Here is a 20,013-nt window from a genome sequence, read left to right as displayed (position 1 = left end):
GGAACCTCGGCAGGCCGGGGAAGAGAGTCTGTAGAGAAGGGTTGTTAGAAGCAAATGAAATGGTAGGATTAAAGGGAGAGTTCGGTTAGTCCTTACGAAGGGAAATAATACAAACTTGCAATAAAGTAGGTCTCACCGGAATAACATTTGAACGGGTGGAAGATGTGGAGGATGTAGAGGAGACCCGCCTCATGGTCGGGTTCCCCTCCCGACCGTTCACGGGCGGCTCCGCTGGTACTGTCTTTCTTGAAATTGTATACGAGAAAGAGGCAATTTTGGTGACTTGTAAGTAGATGATAAAGGCAGAGACGGACAAATCTTATGTAATATGCTTGTTAGAATATATTAATATAAGTATTCTGGGAAAACATGTTGATGAGAGAAACTTTTTAAAGTAAGTGGTTGTGGTGATGGAGCATGCAAGCGTGTCGTGTTAATTAATAGAGGAGATGGAATCTCCTCTAACAATCATACACGGACGGAAATAGGTCATGAAAGGTCTGTAGAAATTAGTGCAATGCAAACCAAAGCAGTTTCCTCTCTTGAGGGTGTTTAAAGACGAAGTTAACTCAGTAATTACAGACCAAAGGCATTTTCGAGGTGAATAAGTGGGGCGGCTGAATGTTCACTTGTTTGTCGCCAATTTCTTTTTCTTTGCTGACGTCGCCACTTGTGCTTCTTTACCTTGTTTTTTCTGGGCGATTTCAGTTTCTGGATCTGGTATTAATGGCCAGAGATTCTTGCGGATTCCACCTATTATAGTGAAGCAAATGTTAATATGTAACGATAGCATAGATTCTGAAGTCCTCTGTTGTACTTTATGAAGCAGTTCTTACCTGAATTTTCTGCAGTAAACGCTGACGATGAAGTTGTAATATGTGATAATGATGATGTGAGGGTTGAAGATTGGGGAGTGTTTCGAGTGGGTGTATTGGGTGAATCGTTTGTGAGATCTATATTTGTGCATAAGAACTCGGAGTAGTAAAAACAATTTTGGTATTGGAAATATAATTTATTAGATGATTTAAAATTCATTGTTTGTTTTTGTTGTAACTTGGGATCCATGGTTCCATGTTGTTGATTGTGTAGCTGTCTGTGTTAAATCTTGTGGATGCAGATGTTTTTTTCTTGACCGTGAACATGAATTTGCTCCCCTTGACTTCGTTGTTTCGTATTTCGCAAAGCCTTGCCATCTCCTGTATAAAAATTAGTGTTACAGAGTTTTTCTGTGAATAGTTAAATGGTAATTTTTTTTATAATCTTTTCCTTTTTTTTCCTTCAGAAGGTCCAGTTCGCAGCCAAGAAGCATACTTACAATTTTCTCGTACCCAACGCATTTTATGGAAGCGGTGTCATCAGTAACCGTTGCTGTTAACATGTATCTGGCAGGTAAAATCAGATGTTTTTGGTTATATTTTCTAAGTAAAAGGTTTATAAAGCATCTAGGTACCTTTCTTTGCTAGTCTGAACGCAGGAGCACTTGAAGCAATAGAATGTTCGTGCTGTAAGTATTTTTGTTGACGTATGGCATTTCGCACGGGCAGTGTATGAGAATTTCATATTTTTTTACAGTAAGATTTGAAAGGAAGCTCGTGTTTTATGATCCACTAACTGTATATGTATTTATTAATATTTAATAAGTTCACAGTAGTATTAGATATAATTTTTCAGAAAGAGGTCTGTGAAAAAACCTGTGATTGACGCATTTCTTCGACTGTAATCAAAGGCAACATGTCTGTGGAATGTTGGTGACAAGGTGTTTCATTTGGACGAGCTCATCAAGATAATTTTTCTCGTCCAGTTTCCTGTACGTAAGTTGTTAAATTTAAAATTGTGCATTACAAATTTTTAAAGGGTTCAAATTTGTGGTATTTTACCGTTGCTCAAGTGTCATAGTTTCGGGGTAAGGAGGATTGAATAGAATGTTGGCCATCTACATGGCTGACAGGGAGATTCCTGAGTTGAAACACATATTAATTTGTAACCGTTTATACCCCAAAAAAGGTTTGTAGAACAAAAATTCTAGCTTATTCTCGCATGCTCTACATAACATATTGTGAATTGTATTATTAATCATTAGGACTAAAATAACTTAGAAATATAGGAGATGTAAGCTTTATTTACATAGATTGTAAAAAAAAATAAATAAATAAAAATTAAACAAAAATGTAGTCGTTAAGTATATTGTAACCGGGGTCGACCTTTGAAAGATAAAGCTTTGATATTTAGCACAGCTATAATCGGTCTTTCAACAAGAAGTGAGACGATCTCTGATCTCTCTGCCTCAACGAGATCATTCCAAATCGTCAATGACGTTGGTATTTTCCTAAAGACAACGAAAATGTCAATATTTTAGAATTAAGTAAAGAAGTGGAAAAAGAAATGTACAATGAAATATTGTAAATACTCCTCTGTAATGATTGTGATCTCTTGGAGTTTATCTGTTCCTCTTGTTTTGATGGGGTTGACATCGATTGTTATACCTATGGCGTCTTTGTAAAGTAAAATTTATGTTAAGTTTGAAGAAAAGTTTGTACGCCATTACATCAAGGTTAGGTAACCTTTGCATTTGAAAATGTGGTAGACGACACAAAAGTAAGAATGATTAGATATGATTAATCGTTGTATGGTAAAAAAATTACCGATGAAAGCTTTTGATTTGAGAAACGGTTGTAGACTTGATAGCTTGACAAAAAAAGGTTTCCCAAGGAGAATGTTGAAAGGTTTATCAATAACAGGCTTATACTTGACTTCTGGTTGAGGATTAGCTGAACTTCTGAGTTGTATCTCGGCAGGCTAATGGTAAAAGGTTTGAGATAATTTCCGTAGATATCATACGTGTGAAATAACGTAAGACATTCATCTAACTTGGCGATATCGGGCTCAAAAGCGCAAGCCTGCACCTTTGTTCCCTGCATGAAAAAATATAATGTATTATTTTGCGTGCCTATGAATTTGTAACCCCCACCCGGTGTTCCCAAGTGGAAAACATAAACGAATCCGAATTTGAAGACAAAAGTATTCTTAATTTGAAAACATAGTAAATCGAACATTTTCATCCACAAATATGAATCTCTTGTACATTGTATTTGTCCGGGGGGACACTCTTTCGTTTGAGCATTCGAGTAGCATTACCCGAATTGCTCATTCAGAAAGTTTGGTTGAAAGATCAACAACCAAAGTCAGTTGTGTTTTTTCGTCCATTTAGGAATGGAGTTATAATGGTGAAAGGTCTATTGAGAGAAAAGTTTGTGAGATCTATATTTCAATAGGTACTTGTTGAAAGAAATATAATTATGCAGAGAGAGTGCACCGTGAAAAGAATAAGAAGTTGCTTCTTTTATACTAGAGTTTTGTTTGATTGTTTTGTACCTATGTTTCGTGTTGGTTTGGTTTTTTTAATTTAATTGAGGTGATAGGTAACGTGTTAATGTTATTGATCAGCATGTGTAATATATGAATGTGGTGGGTTATGAAGTGTTTAGAATATTACAATATTTCAGAACTTGAGTGTCAGAATGTTATCATTATTGTTAGGTAATACCTAATAATAGGTACGAAACGTTACTGTGGTTCAAGATTTTCTAGAATACACACTTATGAAGTTATTAATAGTACAAGTAAGGGCATTTTATGGAAGGGAATGTATGACAATCACAACATATACATATAAGTATATATATGGGTTTATATATATTTGTTTGATTTTTTTAAAGGAAGAAGTTGTTATATCGGTCTACTTATTGGGAAATATTTTTTTTATAAATTGGTCGGTTGCACATATATAAAAAATATATATTTATATAATTTATTATATTTCTTTCTCTCTTTTTTCTATTCCAACCGACTACCTATTGGACCGTTATCCTCTATTGTAGAGAATCATTGTCAAGACACTTTTATTTTTCCTCAGTCTTTCTTTCTCATAATGTTGAATATTTATATTTTAAAAAAATATCAAAACTACCCGACCGAACGACCTTCTCCTTACATCCAACCAATTTGGTCAGACTTTCTTTTTTTTTGGGTATTTCTTCTTGGTCTATTATCTGATTCTCTCTCGTAAGGGTTTATTTATTTTATTTTATTTTATATGTTCATATTCATATAATGCAATTTTTAAAATTTATTTAGAAGTTTCCAATATATATATAATTCTTTACATGAATTTTTTTTTATAATACCAAAAAAAAAAAAAAATTCAAGAAAAGTATAATATAATAATTAATTTTCAAAGATCAATAAAAAAAAAGTATATGATATCCTTAGAGCCGAACGAATGTAGTATATGATATATTTATATATTTGTATTTTGTTATTTTCTGTTTATTTATTTTGATATTGATGATTTTATATTGATTTTATAACTTTTAATTTTTAAATAATTTCATGTGTTTGTTATGAATGTAACATTAATATTTTATTATTATTATTTGAACAGATGTCTGGTGTCACTAGCAATATTGATATTATATTATATTGGGAGGAAGAGGTCGGATCATCGTCCTGGCGACCGACTCTATGTTTTTTCTCCTTTTATCCGACCAAGTCGGCTTTTTTTTTTTTTATGTTGTTGGGTTGTATATTTTTTATTTTTTTTAAAGAAAGCATTCTCATAGGATAAGTGTATTTTTCATTTTATATTTACGTAGGAGGCCTTATATTGTACTTGATATACACGTTTCCTACTTGAGATCATGATATCTTATGAAGAAACTGAATTTAAAATGGCTGATGTCCACAAGTGCAAGGTTCTAATAAGAAAATATATGATGGAAAAATTGAATAAGGTAGCAATCTAGATCAATGTTTTTCTTGCTATTACAATCCTCAGACACGATTTTCAACTTTTGTTCGTGAATTTTTCAGAAATATAATCTTACTGTTACCCTGGTAGTTGCGGTATGATGTACAATACAACATGGAGGGAACGAGAAGGAGAAACAACCTGGCTCGTGTAAAGTAGTTGATCGGTCTGTCGGTCGGAATGACGAGAGGAGCAGGAAGAGATGATTTGGTTGGGTGTTTAAGAAGTGCGGGTGGTCGGTAGGTTTGCGAACAGGAGATGATGCGGATGATTTGGTCGGGCGAGTTAGTAGATCCGTTAGTCATTTGAACTGCAAAGAGGAGATAAAGGGATAAGTTTTGAGCAAACCAATTTAAATTTTTTTTTTCAGGTATACAAAAATTTATTGAATCACTCCGTGTTTTTTACGGACGTATTTTTTTATGATAGCTATGTAGAACTATGTTGGCAATAAAAATAATAATATTTTATATCGAATTATTAATTTTTATAAATTAATAAAAAAATATATTATAATATATTAAAGTGTGTGTATTATATTATTTTAATAATATTTATCAAAAATTGTTCTAATTAAAAATACTGTAAAGATGATATTTTGAGTTGGAATAGAAGGAGTATATTATGGTAATAGCCGCTTCCATATATATAAATACTAGAACACGCTCTTGCGCGGTATACCGCGCGACTATTCTATAATGTAATGTAGTGAAACATTATTTATTTGAAATATAAACTGTAAAACAAAAATGTAATCGAATTATTTGTGCTCAGGTCGGTGGGTCAGGTCGTTTGATTTGGTCGGTTGGTCTGGTCGGTTGGTTAGCGGTCGGATAGGCAGGTCGGAAGGTCCTCGGTCGGTTGGTCTGGTCGGTTGGTCCTTGGTCGGATGGTTAGCGGTCAGACAGACAGGCCTGATGGTCTGCGGTCGGATAAAGTAGGTCCGCTGGTCTGCGGTCGGATAGGCAAGTCAGCTGGTCCGCAGGTGGATGGACAGGTTGCTTGGTGGGTGCGGCCAAGGAGTCTTTTGGTCTAGCGATTGGTCTCTGGATTGGTCGATTGGGCTATTTGAGTTCTGGAACTGGTGGAGGCGTTTGGCGAGGCGGTTGATGTAACCGACCAGACGACGTTTCAAAACGTTTCGTCTTGGGCGGTTGACGGCGGTTGCTGGCGACGGTTCGAAAACATCTTTTCAAGCCAGTACAAAGGTAGGGTAAGAGCTAAATTGTCATTTTCGAAATGAGGGGCATGATAGACTTTTCAAGTGACAAATCCATACAATCTCGTGTATAACAACATACAAGTTTTAATACCCAAATCAACTAATACATAAGGTCTTGTTACGTACAAAAATAATAATAATAATAATAATAATAATAATAATGGTAGCAGTGTCTTGAACGAATATCATCAACATATACTAAGGAAACAGTGATCAAGTCATTTACAGTCCTAACAAACAAAGAGTAATCATGAAGGGATTGAATAAAACCAAACTCTAGCATAGCTGTCTTTAGCTTCTCATTCCATTGTCGAGGAGCTTGTTTCAATCCATAGAGGGATTTCTTCAAAAGACAGACTTTTTTCTTAAACAGATCTGCATACCCTTCAGGAGCTATCATGTAGACTGTCTCATTAAGATCTCCATGCAGAAACATTATTAACATGTAATTGGAAGACTTTCCAACCTCGACTAAGGGCTAGAGATACAACACAATGGACTGTAACCATCTTAACAACCGGTGAAAAAGTTCCATGAAAGTAATATTTAAGGATTTAGATTTTTTATTTTCAAGCATCTTCAATCAACTTCAACAAAGCAAAGTCAGATTTGGGGATCACCACTTTAAATTTTCAGCATTTTAATTTTCCAATCAATTTCCTTTTATGTACCGTACAGTGTTTAGAGATTCCTAATCTCAGACGCTAAAAAATCAAATTTAAGGTGTTACGTACAAAAATAATAATAATAATAAAAATAATGGTAGCAGGGTCTTGAACGAAGGTAGGACCCGAAGTCGGGCAGAAAAGTAGAAAAATTTGCGCTCAGGTCGGGAGGTCCTCAAGACGGAAAGTGGTCAGGTCGGGAAGTCCTCAGGTCGGGAGGTCCTCAAGACAGAAAGTGGTCAGGACGGGAAGTCCTTAGGTCGGGAAGTCCTCAGGTAGGGAGGTCCTCAAGACGGAAAGTGGTCAGGTCGGGAAGTCCTCAGGTCGGGATTTCCTCAAGACGGAAAGTGGTCAGGACGGGAAGTCCTTAGGTCGGGAAGTCCTCAAGACGGAAAGTGGTCAGGACGGGAAGCCCTTAGGTCGGGAAGTCCTCAAGACGGAAAGTGGTCAGGTCCGGAAGTCCTCAGGTCGGGAGTTCCTCAAGACGGGAAGTGGTCAGGTCGGGAAGTCCTCAAGACAGAAAGTGGTCAGGACGGGAAGTCCAATGGTCGGGAGGTCCTCAAGACAGAAAGTTGTCAGGACGGGAAGTCCTTAGGTCGGGAAGTCCTCAAGACGGAAAGTGGTCAGGTCCGGAAGTCCTCAGGTCGGGAGTTCCTCAAGACGGGAAGTGGTCAGGTCGGGAAGTCCTCAAGACAGAAAGTGGTCAGGACGGGAAGTCCTCAGGTTGGGAAGTCCTCAAGACAGAAAGTGGTCAGGACGGGAAGTCCTTAGGTCGGGAAATCCTCAAGACGGAAAGTGGTCAGGTCCGGAAGTCCTCAGGTCGGGACGACCTCAGGTCGGGAGTTCCTCAAGACGGGAAGTGGTCAGGTCGGGAAGTCCTCAAGACGGAAAGTGGTCAGGTCCGGAAGTCCTAAGGTCGGGACGGCCTCAGGTCGGGAGTTCCTCAAGACGGGAAGTGGTCAGGTCCGGAAGTCCTCAGGTCGGGACGGCCTCAGGTCGGGAGTTCCTCAAGACGGGAAGTGGTCAGGTCGGGAAGTCCTCAAGACAGAAAGTGGTCAGGTCCGGAAGTCCTCAGGTCGGGACGGCCTCAGGTCGGGAGTTCCTCAAGACGGGAAGTGGTCAGGTCGGGAAGTCCTCAAGACAGAAAGTGGTCAGGACGGGAAGTCCTTAGGTCGGGACGGTCTCAGGTCGGGAGTTCCTCAAGACGGGAAGTGGTCAGGTCGGGAAGTCCTCAAGACAGAAAGTGGTCAGGACGGGACTTCCTCAAGACGGAAAGTGGTCAGGTCGGGACGTCCTCAAGACGGAAAGTGGTCAGGTCGGGAAGTCCTCAAGACGGAAAGTGGTCAGGTCGGGAGGTCCTCAAGACAGAAAGTGGTCAGGACGGGAAGTCCTCAGGTCGGGATGTCCTCAAGTGGCTAAATTGTCATTTTCGAAATGAGGGACTGGATAGACTTTTCAAGTGGCAGATCCGTACAATCTCGTCTTTTCAAGCCAGTACAAAGATAGGTAAGGACTAAATTGTCATTTTCGAAATGAGGGGCAGGATAGACTTTTCAAGTTGCAGATCCCTACAAACTCGTATTTATATGATATAATGTATGTATATATGTTAATACCGATATATGTCTTAGCGTAGGAATGACAACATAAAATTACGTTTTTGCCTCTCGTAGCGTGAAATTGTTGTCTTTATTTGTTAATAGTTGTGATTTATACCACATCTTTGTCCCAAACTGTCATTTACATGGTCAACTGTTCTATTGGCAAATTAAAAATTTTGTCCGATTTGTGTGCTTCTTCATTGATCGATTCATGCTCCTTCATCCATCCAATTCTTTCCACACATATATATATATATATATATTTTATCCATAGACTTTTGTTTTAAAAGTAAATTACATGTATAAAAATAAATCAATTTGCATATCATTATATAAATTTTTTTATATAATGCAGAAACTTTAAATTTCAAAATATCCGGCAATAAAAAAAATATTTTTCTTAGTAAAAAAGAGTATATATACATCCGTATATAATACAATTATTAACATATATTTAAAACAAAAATAAAACATGAATTTAATCACAAATTATATTCAGTATTATTGTAGACACGAGAATTTAACATATGTATTAGTAAAAATAATTAAAATAATTATAAATTAAAATTAAAATAACTAATTAATATAATTAAAAAATTATAAATTGTAAAATTTTAAATACGATTAAAGTTTATAATTTTTTTGAAAAAAAATAATAATAACATGATATGTAGAACAGAGATAAGCGAAAAATATGACATAATATATGAAATGAATAGCAATAATAATTAAAATGTACCCCATCAACATCATGTCCCACACATTCTTAATTCGATCAATAAAAAGAATATATAAAATGAATCAAATTGATTTTGATCGGCCATGTAGTTTCTTTTAATATATATATATATATATCTATTTTATGTGGTCCCCACTTCTTAAAATATAATATAATAATAAAAATAAAAGAAAGTGGGAAGGAAAGATTGGAAAATGCGGGATTAATATTATTATTTATTATATATACTTTTTAATTGTGCATTTATATTTAATTTTATAAATATATAAATTATATAAATTTTTGATTTTGTATTTTGATTTTGATTAAAGATGAAATTTTTAGGTCTAAAAATGTTATTTTAAAATGTTAATTTATAAAAAAATTAAGTTACTTTTTGGACAGGTATTAAATTAAAAATATTTTAAAAGTTAAAGTTGTTTGGAAAGCTATTTTCAATCACTTATATGTATTTAATATTATTTTCAAGATCAATTAATTTAATTATTATTTATATTTTGTATAATTAGTAAACATAATACTCTCCCGTCCCAAGAAGAATAGTATTATTGAGGTTCGACACTAAATTTAAGGAATATATATTAATAGTTGGTAAAAAATATGAGTAAAAAATTATATTTGTCATTGTGAGTATAGTTATGTAAAATGTGGTGAAATTTATGTAATAATAATGAAAATAGTAATGAAAGTTTTATTGTAATATGTTTATGTATAGAAATGAGAGTATTGTTTTAATATTGACGAAAATAGAAAACTAAAATTAATGTTTTAGAATAAAATGAATAAAATTTAAATACTTTAAATATAGATCGAAATATATATATACATATGTGGTTTTTACCGTTTTTAATTATAACAACCCTTTGTTAAATAATTTTTAAAAATTTTAATTACAACCAAATTTCATTAAAATTGATTTGAAAGTGTGATAGAAATAATATTATTTTAAATGAGAGTGAAATATATATATATATATAGTAAATCGAGGATACATGTATAATAAAAAAATATACATTCCCATATTGCTAAAAAGTAATTAGTAAGTAAAATATATTTATTATGTGTTAAAATAAAAATAATAACAATATAAATAGATAATATTTTTATTATAAATAAATTATATATAAATTTAGAATATAATAATAATAATAATAATAATAATAATAATATAACAAAATTTTAACAAACAAACAAATATATTATTAAAAAAATTGGCAACGAATTAATTGAGTCAAATACACAATTATACAAAACATAATATATTTATAATATTTAATTATAATACAACATATATTTTATAATGATACAATATATGTTGTGCTATGTAAATATATATATTGTATATTTTCTTTATTACATATGTTGCTTGGGTAAAATAAATATTCCAATCAGCACAAAATATGCACCTTACACAAAAATTTATACAAATTTTAGTAACTACTATTATATAGAGAGCTACTAACGGAAGTATTATTTTTGTAATTTTTTTTAATTTGTATTGCGTTTCTATATAATAATTAATATTCAAATATCAATACACAAAAACAAATGAGACCCTTAGAGTCGGACAAAAATAATATAAAAAATCTATAGAAAAAAATCATTTTTGGTCCAAATATAACCAAAATTCATCAATTTTGGTCTTAATATAAAAATCTTATCAATTTTGGTCTCAATATAACTAAAATTCATATTTTTGGTTCCAATATAACCAAAACTCATCATTTTTTGTCCAAATATAATTTTTTTATCAATTTTAGTCCCAATATAACCAAAACCCATCATTTTTTGTTGTAATATAATCAAACTTTATCTTTTTTTATTCCATCGTCAACAAATCAACGAAAAATACTGACGTGAACTTGCAAGATTGTGTAATTTCTTCAAATATAAATATAAGATTTGATTTTTTTTTTTTACGTCAGCATTTTCCGTCAGTTTGTCGACGGTGGGACAAAAAAAGATAAGATTTGATTATATTGGGACAAAAAATGATGAATTTTGGTTATATTGGAATTAAAAATTGATAAAAATATTATATTGAGACAAAAAATGATGAGTTTTGTTTATATTGAGACTAAAATTGATAAAAATTTTATATTGGGACAAAAAATGATCGAGTTTTTATTATATTGAGACCAAAATTGATAAGATTTTTATATTGGACTAAAATTGATAAATTTTGGTTATATTGGAACAAAAATTATTTTTTTCCCAAAATCTATTTATGCAATAATACAAAGTCGACAATATATATGTTAAATAATGGAGTAATAATAAATTATTAGTGAATTTGTGATTATCCGGTTTACCTGTCGCACATAGTTCGATTAATATGATATATCTAGTTCGATTAATATGATATATCTTGTCGGACATAGTTCGCAAGGTATTAAATTCGATCAAAGTTTATCCATGGCGATTAAAGTAGAGTTGTTAACCTGTCCATTTGAAATCACTTTAAAAATAGTAATAATAACTGTTGGCATCTTCTGACTGTTCCCACTTAATAATATATGTGCAATATTATGCACAGCAATCAATACTCAGATTCGATCTTTCAAAACCTCCCCAACATTAAGTTCATCCTTTCATGGCGACAGAGCCGATCACTCTCAACTACCCCACTCTCCTCATCCTTTCACCTCTCATCATCTTCTTCCTAATCCGAATCTTCAATCCATGGCGCCGCCGCCGGAACCCCCAGAATCTACCTCCGAGCCCTCCAAAGCTGCCGGTGATCGGCCACCTGCACCACCTCCTCGGCGGCCTGCCGCACCAGGTCCTCGCCAGAGTATCCCGCAAGTACGGCCGCGTCCTGCTTCTGCAACTCGGAGAGATCCCGGCGGTGGTGATTACCTCGCCGGCGGCCGCCAAGCAGGTCCTCAAGGACCAGGACCCCGCGTGCGCAGACAGGCCCAAAACCATCGGGTTCGAGATCATGTGGTACAATTATTCCGATCTCGCCTTCTGCCCTTACAACGACCAGTGGCGACAACTGCGGAAAATCTGTGTTCTCGAACTTCTGAGTTCAAAAAACGTTAAATCCTTTGGGTACTATTGCAGACTGCAGTCATTCTACTTATTATGATTTTGTTAAATTCACTAATTTGATTTTGAATTGTTATTATTTCTTTTAAATGTTGAGTTAGATATCGACTTATGATCAATAATTTTTTTTTTAATTTTTTTAAAGATACATTAGAAAAGACCACTTTTGGGTCAAGTTGATAAATTTAGTTGTGAATTTTTCGAAAAATTGTCATATATGTGAAGTTAGATGCTGATTTATGATGAATGATCTTTTCTATTTTTCAGCTACATTAGGGAAGACGAAACTTCACGTTTGATCTCGACCGTCCAATCCTTTGCGCTGTCGCGAGAGGCTATCAATCTGACGGAGACTCTTCTCCGATTTTCAAGCTCCGTCATTTGTCGGACGGCGCTCGGGAAGGATCAGACGGTCAATCGCGACTCTTTGATTGAAATGATGAAGAAGGGGATGTCGATGGCCGGCGGATTTGAGCTCGCCGACCTATTTCCATCATCGAAGTTGCTGAATTTGCTGTGCTTGAATAAGTATAGGCTGATATGGATGCACCGGAAGCTCGATTCCATCCTCAATGATATCGTTGATGAGCATACACTCCGGCAGGGCGGCGAATACGGCGGGGAAGATATTGTGGATGCTCTGCTGAGAATTAGTAGAACTGAAGATGGTCGAGACTCCATTTCTAGGGATACCATCAAGGCCATCATCTTTGTAAGTATTGAGTTACATAATAAAAACTTGGTGTTTAATCTAATATTTTATTAGAAAAAATAAATATATTTGACGGAATATTCAAAAAATAATATTAATAAATAGTATCAAGATCATAAAAGTATCTAAGTGAATTGGACAAGTATTCGACAATTATTTGTATTTTTTTAATGTATAAATTTAATATATGAATACAAGATCTCAATCAGTGTATTATATACAAACTTACACCATGAATATCGTGTAATAAATAAATTATTATGTAATTTTTTAATAAAACAAAAAGAATACATCGTCTATCCCCAGGACATGTTCTGCGCTGGGACAGATACATCTTCCGCAACGACAGATTGGGTGATGGTGGAGCTAATGAGAAACCCAAGGGTGATGAGGAAGGCACAGGCGGAGCTAAGAGAAGTTTTGAAAGGAAAAAAAACAATAAATAACGGTGATATCGAAGGAATGAAGTATTTAAAGCTGGTAATAAAAGAAACCCTACGATTACACCCTCCGACAGCACTACTACCAAGAGCGTGTAGAGATGAATGTACGGTCGATGGATATTTTTTATCCCTTTTGAATCGAAGATTTTGGTAAATATTTGGGCAATTGGAAGGGATCCCGAGTATTGGGACGAGGCTGAAATTTTTAAACCGGAAAGGTTTGAAGATAGTTCGATAGATTTCTTTGGGAACAACTTCGAATACTTGCCATTTGGGACGGGGAAAAGGATGTGTCCCGGTATGAATTTTGGATTGGCAAATGTTGAGCTGCCTTTGGCTCGATTGCTTTACCACTTCGATTGGAGAATGCCTGATGGAATGGACGAGCACGAGATCGATATGACCGAGGAATCGGGCGTCACCGTGTCCCGAAAGAATGACCTTTTCTTGGTTCCTTTGTTGTGTAATGCTCCATAGTTTACTTGATTCAAGTTAGCTACATTATGCACAATTACCTTTTCGATTCGATGTATGATAGTTGTGTTATGAAAATTTGCGAGGAATAAAGGAGGGACTTTTAGGGGCTGTTTGGTTCGTTGACTTTTTAAGTGGGATTGAGATTTCAGTAGGATTTATATGTGATGCGATTCTATCTTATATATGGTTGGTAAAATGATATGAAATTTATATTTCTCACATATTGTTTATTTTTTATATGAGTTGAAAGATTTTGATTTTATATATTTTAAATGACATAATTGTTCTCCTATGAATTTTATTTATTTTGATAAATTAAACTTCTAATTCATTATTAATATAAATCGAAAAGATATCAACAATTTTATAGAATGACAATAGATTTGCGTAAACTCGAGACCCAACCGGGCCCGACCTATTTATTTGAAGTTGAGTCCAATTATTTGAGTATTAGGCCTGTATCCGGATCATGTTCGGAGTAATATAATAATAATATATTACCTATACATATGAAAAAATAATTTCGAACAATATAATTATATTAAAATATTTTTTGAGTTTAACCTATTTATTATTTTATTATAATATTTTTCTAATAAAATACATAATTTTTAATATACGTTGGTCCAGTATATGTGCAATTTTAAATTAAAATTTAAGAATCGTTAAAAAAATGGATTTTTCGGATTCATATCCAGTCTTACCGGGTATACTTTCGGTCAGATTTGGTATAATCGGATCCAATTTGAGTCATGGATCTAACAATATCTATTCGGGACGAATATCAGTTCCGACCGAACTCGACTCATTGTCTTCACGATAATTTTATAATTCAAATAAAATTTATAATAAATAATAATATTAAACAATGAATTTATTAATTAATTTAAAAAATATTGTACCATAAAAAATAATATAGATTTAATTAAATATATAATTCAAATAATAAATAAATTTAAAATTATTCAATTTTTAGTTTATATAAATATAATATTATTTTTTATAAAATGATATAAAAATTAAAATTAAAATTCCAAGAAAGAGATTTAAAAAGAACACGGACCATTACAAAAAACAATCTCTTATTTGTAGGATTTTGGACCTTTTTTTTTAAAATCCCATCATTTCAAATTCCACATTTTCTTTTTAACCAAACATGAATTTGATGAAATTTTAAAATTCAAATCCCATGCAATCTCATTAAATCCTTTAACCAAACAACCTTATAAAGTTCTGGAGTCTCAAAAGAAAATTTGAAAACAGTAAAAAAAATTTTTATTTAATGTAATATTTTGTGTGATAAAATAAATATTTGATAGAATATTTTTGAAACATAATTAATGTTGATAAATAATAGGTGAACTATTTTTTTTACTCCCGTAACTAGACCTTTTTATCATTGTAGTCCCGTAACTGGAAACTGTCTTAAACTAATCCCGTAAGTGGAAAATTTTCTCAATTTAGTCCTCAATGCCTAGGTGGCATCTGCGTGGCAGACTGACGGATACGGTCGTCCAGATCAACGCCACGTGGCTGACATGTGTCTGCTATGTGGATAATATTTTTATTTTTTAAGAAAAAATAAATATAAATTAAATTAAATATATAAAATATATAAAAAATAAAATTTTAAAATATAAGAAAATAAAATATAAAAATGAAAATGAAAAAATAAAAATGATCAACATGTCCGTCAGATCAGCGTCACATAGCCTCTGCGTGAATAATTTATATTTTTTATATTAAAAATAAAAATATAATTAAAAAATATAATTAAAAAATATACCAATATATAAATTATTAAAAGTCACATAGTGCTGACTTGACATACATATGGATAATTTTATTTTTCATTTATTTATTTTCACTACAAGAAATTATCAATTTTGTAACGCGGTTTTTTCGTTCCTAAATTCACTATTTCCGTTACTAATGATATTAGAGACGGAATTAGAGATGGAATTACGTTAGCTACGTGAACTTTAGGAACGAAATTCCGTTACAAATATACTATTTTTTTGTAGTGTTTTTATTTTAAATTTTATTTTTATTTTTATTTTTATAATTGTAATTTTTAATATTTAATAAAAATAAAAATAAAAATAATCTACCTGACGGACATGTGTCAGCCACGTGGCGCTGATCTGGCCGACACGTGTCTGCCAGTCTGCCACGCAGATGCCACCTAAGCATTGAAGACTAAATTGAGAAAATTTTCTACTTACGTGACTAGTTTAAGATAGTCTACAGTTACGAGACTAAAATGATAAAAGATCTAGTTACGAGACTAAAAAAAAAATTTACCCTATTAAAAGTTTTAAAATTGTATGTATAAACAAAGCCACAAATTATATTCTCTGTCCACTATCTATTTATTGATTTTGTTATTCTAGTTTGTCCATAATCATTTCATCGGTTTTTTTTTATAATTGTATTTTCAACTTGAATAAAAAATGCCATTATATTTCAGAAAATATTATAACAATGTTGTAAAAAAAGCAAATGGTTATTAGAGAGAAAAAAAAATGACTTTTTATCCTTATATTGTATTACTAACCTTTAAAATAGTACTTTTTCTGTCCATTTTTTAATGTTCTATTTGATATTTACATGTATTTTTAGGCAATTAAGGTTTTTGTTATAAAATGACATATTTGTCCTTTATTTTGTGTATGGAAAAGAAAAGAAAAGAGTAAATAAAGTAAAGACAAAAGAGTAAATTCTGTGTATAAAAATAGAAATAGGACAATAATTATTGGACATTTCGAATAGAAAAGTAGGACGCTAGTTTTTGGACAAAGGGAGTAGTAATATTCTAAAACTTAGAATAGTTTAGAAGGCAAATAGATAAATAGAAATGGATGAACAGAGTATATAAGATTTGGCTTCTATGTATAGATATTTTTGTAACGTTTACCATTATTCGACATTTTTTTTAAAATTCACATTATATATATATATTTTATAAAGTGTCACATCAAACATTCAACTTTTCATTATTTTAAAAAATTTTTAAAAAATTAAAAACTTCTAGAATTTCTATAGTGTTGATTGAAGATTCATCACACCGTGTTGATTGCCCAATTAACACATGAAAATCCTATATAGATTGTATATGAAAATATGACAAACAATAAATGTCATATAAAATATTAATATGTATTGTCCATTTTATGTTATTCTCCCTTCATCCTAATTCAAAGTACCATTTTTACTATTTTCGTTTGTTCCATTTCAAAATATCTCTTTCCTATTTTAGAAAAAGTAATTATACATTAATACTAAAATGCCCTTAACTTTTATTTAAATTACAAATTTATCATTATACATACAATTACTTTATACATAAAGTCAAATGACAAAAATGTCAAAAACTCTTACACACTTCCACTAACTAATAAAATATTATTATTCCTTAATCAATTACAAAACCCTAAAAGGCCCCATTAAAATGTGACGGAAAGAGTATATGTGTTATAGATTTATATATTATATGTTGTCTTCCCAAGGGTACCTTGTGCCGATAGTATGCTGCCTCGTTCAAAAGTATCAAAATTAATATAGCTAGTCCAATTGTTGGGATGCGGGATTTTAGAACCAAACGCCCACCCCATATTGTCCTGAATGTATACAAGCACACTAGTGGCAAATAATGAACCAAGAAATATGCTAAACACATCCACCAATAGAAAACATTTTTTGGCTTTCTCCATTGGGTCGAACTCATTGAACTAATCTTCGCCAATTGTCGAAATATTTGGCTTAACTCCACCATTTCCGAGTGATAGAATGTATAGGGCAACAAAGAATAGAACTAGTTGTAATGTTGTGGGCTTCTAACAATGGACAATAGAATGTAGACGTACCAAAAGTTTGATCAAACTAGGAGAGTTGCATTCAAGTGCAAACTAGAGTTTTATAATTCATGCATTGGACACCATAGTAAACATAACTCAATGTAAGGTGTCCACCTCGTCTTCACCGACCTTCCCTCCAAATATCTCCGCCAACCGCCGTGTTTGGAGACGTCACGCGCCGCAGATGTGAATCGTGGCGGAAAAGCCTTTTTCCGCCGCAGCGCTTCGAGCCGCGTGTGTGGGCGCGTCCGGCCACCTTCGGCCGTTGTTTTCCAGCCATCGCTTTTTGTTTTGGTTCCCTACGTCGTGGTGTGGTTAGTTTTGTCCTCGTAGTTAATTTTTATTTTGCGTATGTTACTGATATGGCTTCGTCGGTCCAGAATATTGTGACTCTCTTGCATCGATCGAGTTCTTGCTTCAAATTTCTCTTCAGTCATGGGCAATTCGTGGTATTTTGATTCTGGTTGTTGTCATCATATGACACTTACACTTGGCCTCTTGACCGATGCGCATCATGTGTCTTCTTCATTGTCTATACATATTGCTAATAGGAGTCGCATGTATATCACTCATTCAGGATATGTATCTCATTGAATTCCTCAATTGGCTTTAAATCTTGTATTAGTTGGCCAACTAGTTGAGCAAGGATTTACTGTTACTTTTTCTTCTTCTGGTGTGCAGGTTCAGGATCCACGTACGGGTCTAATTCTTGGGACAGGTCGAAAAGTGGGTCAACTATTTGAGGCATAATCTTTGAAAATTCCTCCCAAAATATCTCTGCTACTACTACTCATACCCTTTGTACTACCCTCATTTCCTCTAGTCTTCAATAGCACCTTCGTCTTGGTCATGCGTCTTTCTCTAAAATTTAGTCTCTCGTTAGTAAGGGTCATTTGGGTTCTACTCATTTTGAGTCATTTGATTGCTTACACTATCATTTGGGAAAACAATCAGCCTTATCCTTTCAGAAAATATGTCTGTCGCAACAATTTCTTTGGTTCATTATGATATTCGGGATCCTAACAAGTTAATACATTTTAGTAAACTCAACCCAATGAATGCAACAATGACCAACTATATTACCTAACAAGCTAAGCTAATGGAATCAACTAAGGCTAAAATTAACCAAAGAACTAAACTCATCTAATCTTCTTAAACAAGCAGGCAGCCAAGGGCAACATCGGAATGTCAATCGTTTTACTACTGCTGCTAACTTGTCCAACTAGCATTCTTATACAATGCAATACACAACATTAGACTTAATTTAATCTAATAAAAAATTTAATTACACAACATGTACAACGAGCTAACCAAACAATTATATGCAACAGAATGAAAATTAATCACAAGTACAACAGAAGAAATTAGTCGAACTAAACACAGGATCAATAGCAGAACACTACAAGAAAATAGCATTTTAAAGATGGAAAAATTCCGTTCTTAAATCTATTTTTTCGTTACTAATGACATTAGAGACGGAATTAGAAACGAAATAAATTCCCTCTGTAAAGTTCTTGTAGTTAACACTAATTGTTCCTAATTCTGTCTCTAAATTAGATACGGAACAAGGAACAAAATTAAAGACAAAATTAGGGACGAAATTTTCCATGCCTAACCTAAACCAAAATGTGGTCATAAAGTCAATGACGGAAATTTTCCGTCGCGAATTCCGTCCATAATTTAAGGACAAAATTAAAGACAAAATTAAGAATGAAATTAGGGACAAATTTCCATTACTACACAAACTGCAAATTTGGTGCCCAAAATAGTGACGAAAACATTCGTCGCTATTTCCGTCCTTAATTTAGGGATGGAAATAGATTTTAGGATGGACAAAATTCGTCGCAAATTCCATCCCTAATTTTACACAATTTTTCATTGCACAATTTACCGATGTATTTTCCAACCAATACACGAATATGAAATCAAATTTTAAATCACAATCGAACAACCGTACTACAACCTGTACACAAGTACGAAATGAAATTTCAAACCACAATCAAACAACCATACTGAATCAACTAAAAATCCATAATAAACGTCCAAAATATCTAAAAAAAAAAGTTTCAATTATAGAATTTGAAATATTCCAACATCACGTATGGTCTAAAACATATAATCCAGTCATAATATCATCAATACTAAATATTAATCGTACAGAAAACATACATGTCAACAAACCGGAGCGCACTAGAGTCCCCATCATCGTTGCGCTTGTCCAAGCGAGCATTAATCATCTTGAGCTGCTCAATGATGGTCATGTGATTTTTCTCGAGATTCTCCAAATGTTGGGCGTTACTCGGACCACTCGGGGTATGCGCGTCGCTGGAATTGAAAAACTTCTCTATTGGCACCGCTGCTGCAAGTGATCCAAGCCCATAAATTCTTTTCTTTTTATCCCGGTGGACCAAGGAAAGAAGTGCCTCATTGCGGCTATAT

General features: G+C 33.2%; 1 protein-coding gene and 1 long non-coding RNA gene across 2 annotated transcripts in view; both read left to right on the top strand.

Moving 5' to 3' along the window:
• Nucleotides 1-5,849: 5,849 nt before the first annotated feature.
• On the top strand, nucleotides 5,850-7,914 carry LOC127266562 (uncharacterized). Its single transcript, XR_007842162.1, has 3 exons — nucleotides 5,850-7,161; nucleotides 7,610-7,657; nucleotides 7,850-7,914. It is a non-coding gene; the product is annotated as an uncharacterized LOC127266562 (long non-coding RNA).
• A 3,713-nt stretch (nucleotides 7,915-11,627) lies between these two features.
• The window catches only part of LOC127266544 (cytochrome P450 71D95-like), a 42,978-nt gene continuing 34,592 nt past the window's right edge, over nucleotides 11,628-20,013 (top strand). The window contains exon 1 of the mRNA XM_051296812.1: nucleotides 11,628-11,816. Within this exon, the coding sequence (XP_051152769.1) occupies nucleotides 11,628-11,816 (189 nt within the window). The remainder of the gene's footprint in view (nucleotides 11,817-20,013) is intronic.

This window comes from Andrographis paniculata, unplaced genomic scaffold (assembly GCF_009805555.1).
Source record: "Andrographis paniculata isolate CXL003 unplaced genomic scaffold, ASM980555v1 Contig76END, whole genome shotgun sequence".
Taxonomy (NCBI): domain Eukaryota; kingdom Viridiplantae; phylum Streptophyta; class Magnoliopsida; order Lamiales; family Acanthaceae; genus Andrographis; species Andrographis paniculata.
This window is presented reverse-complemented; position numbering and strand designations above follow the sequence as displayed.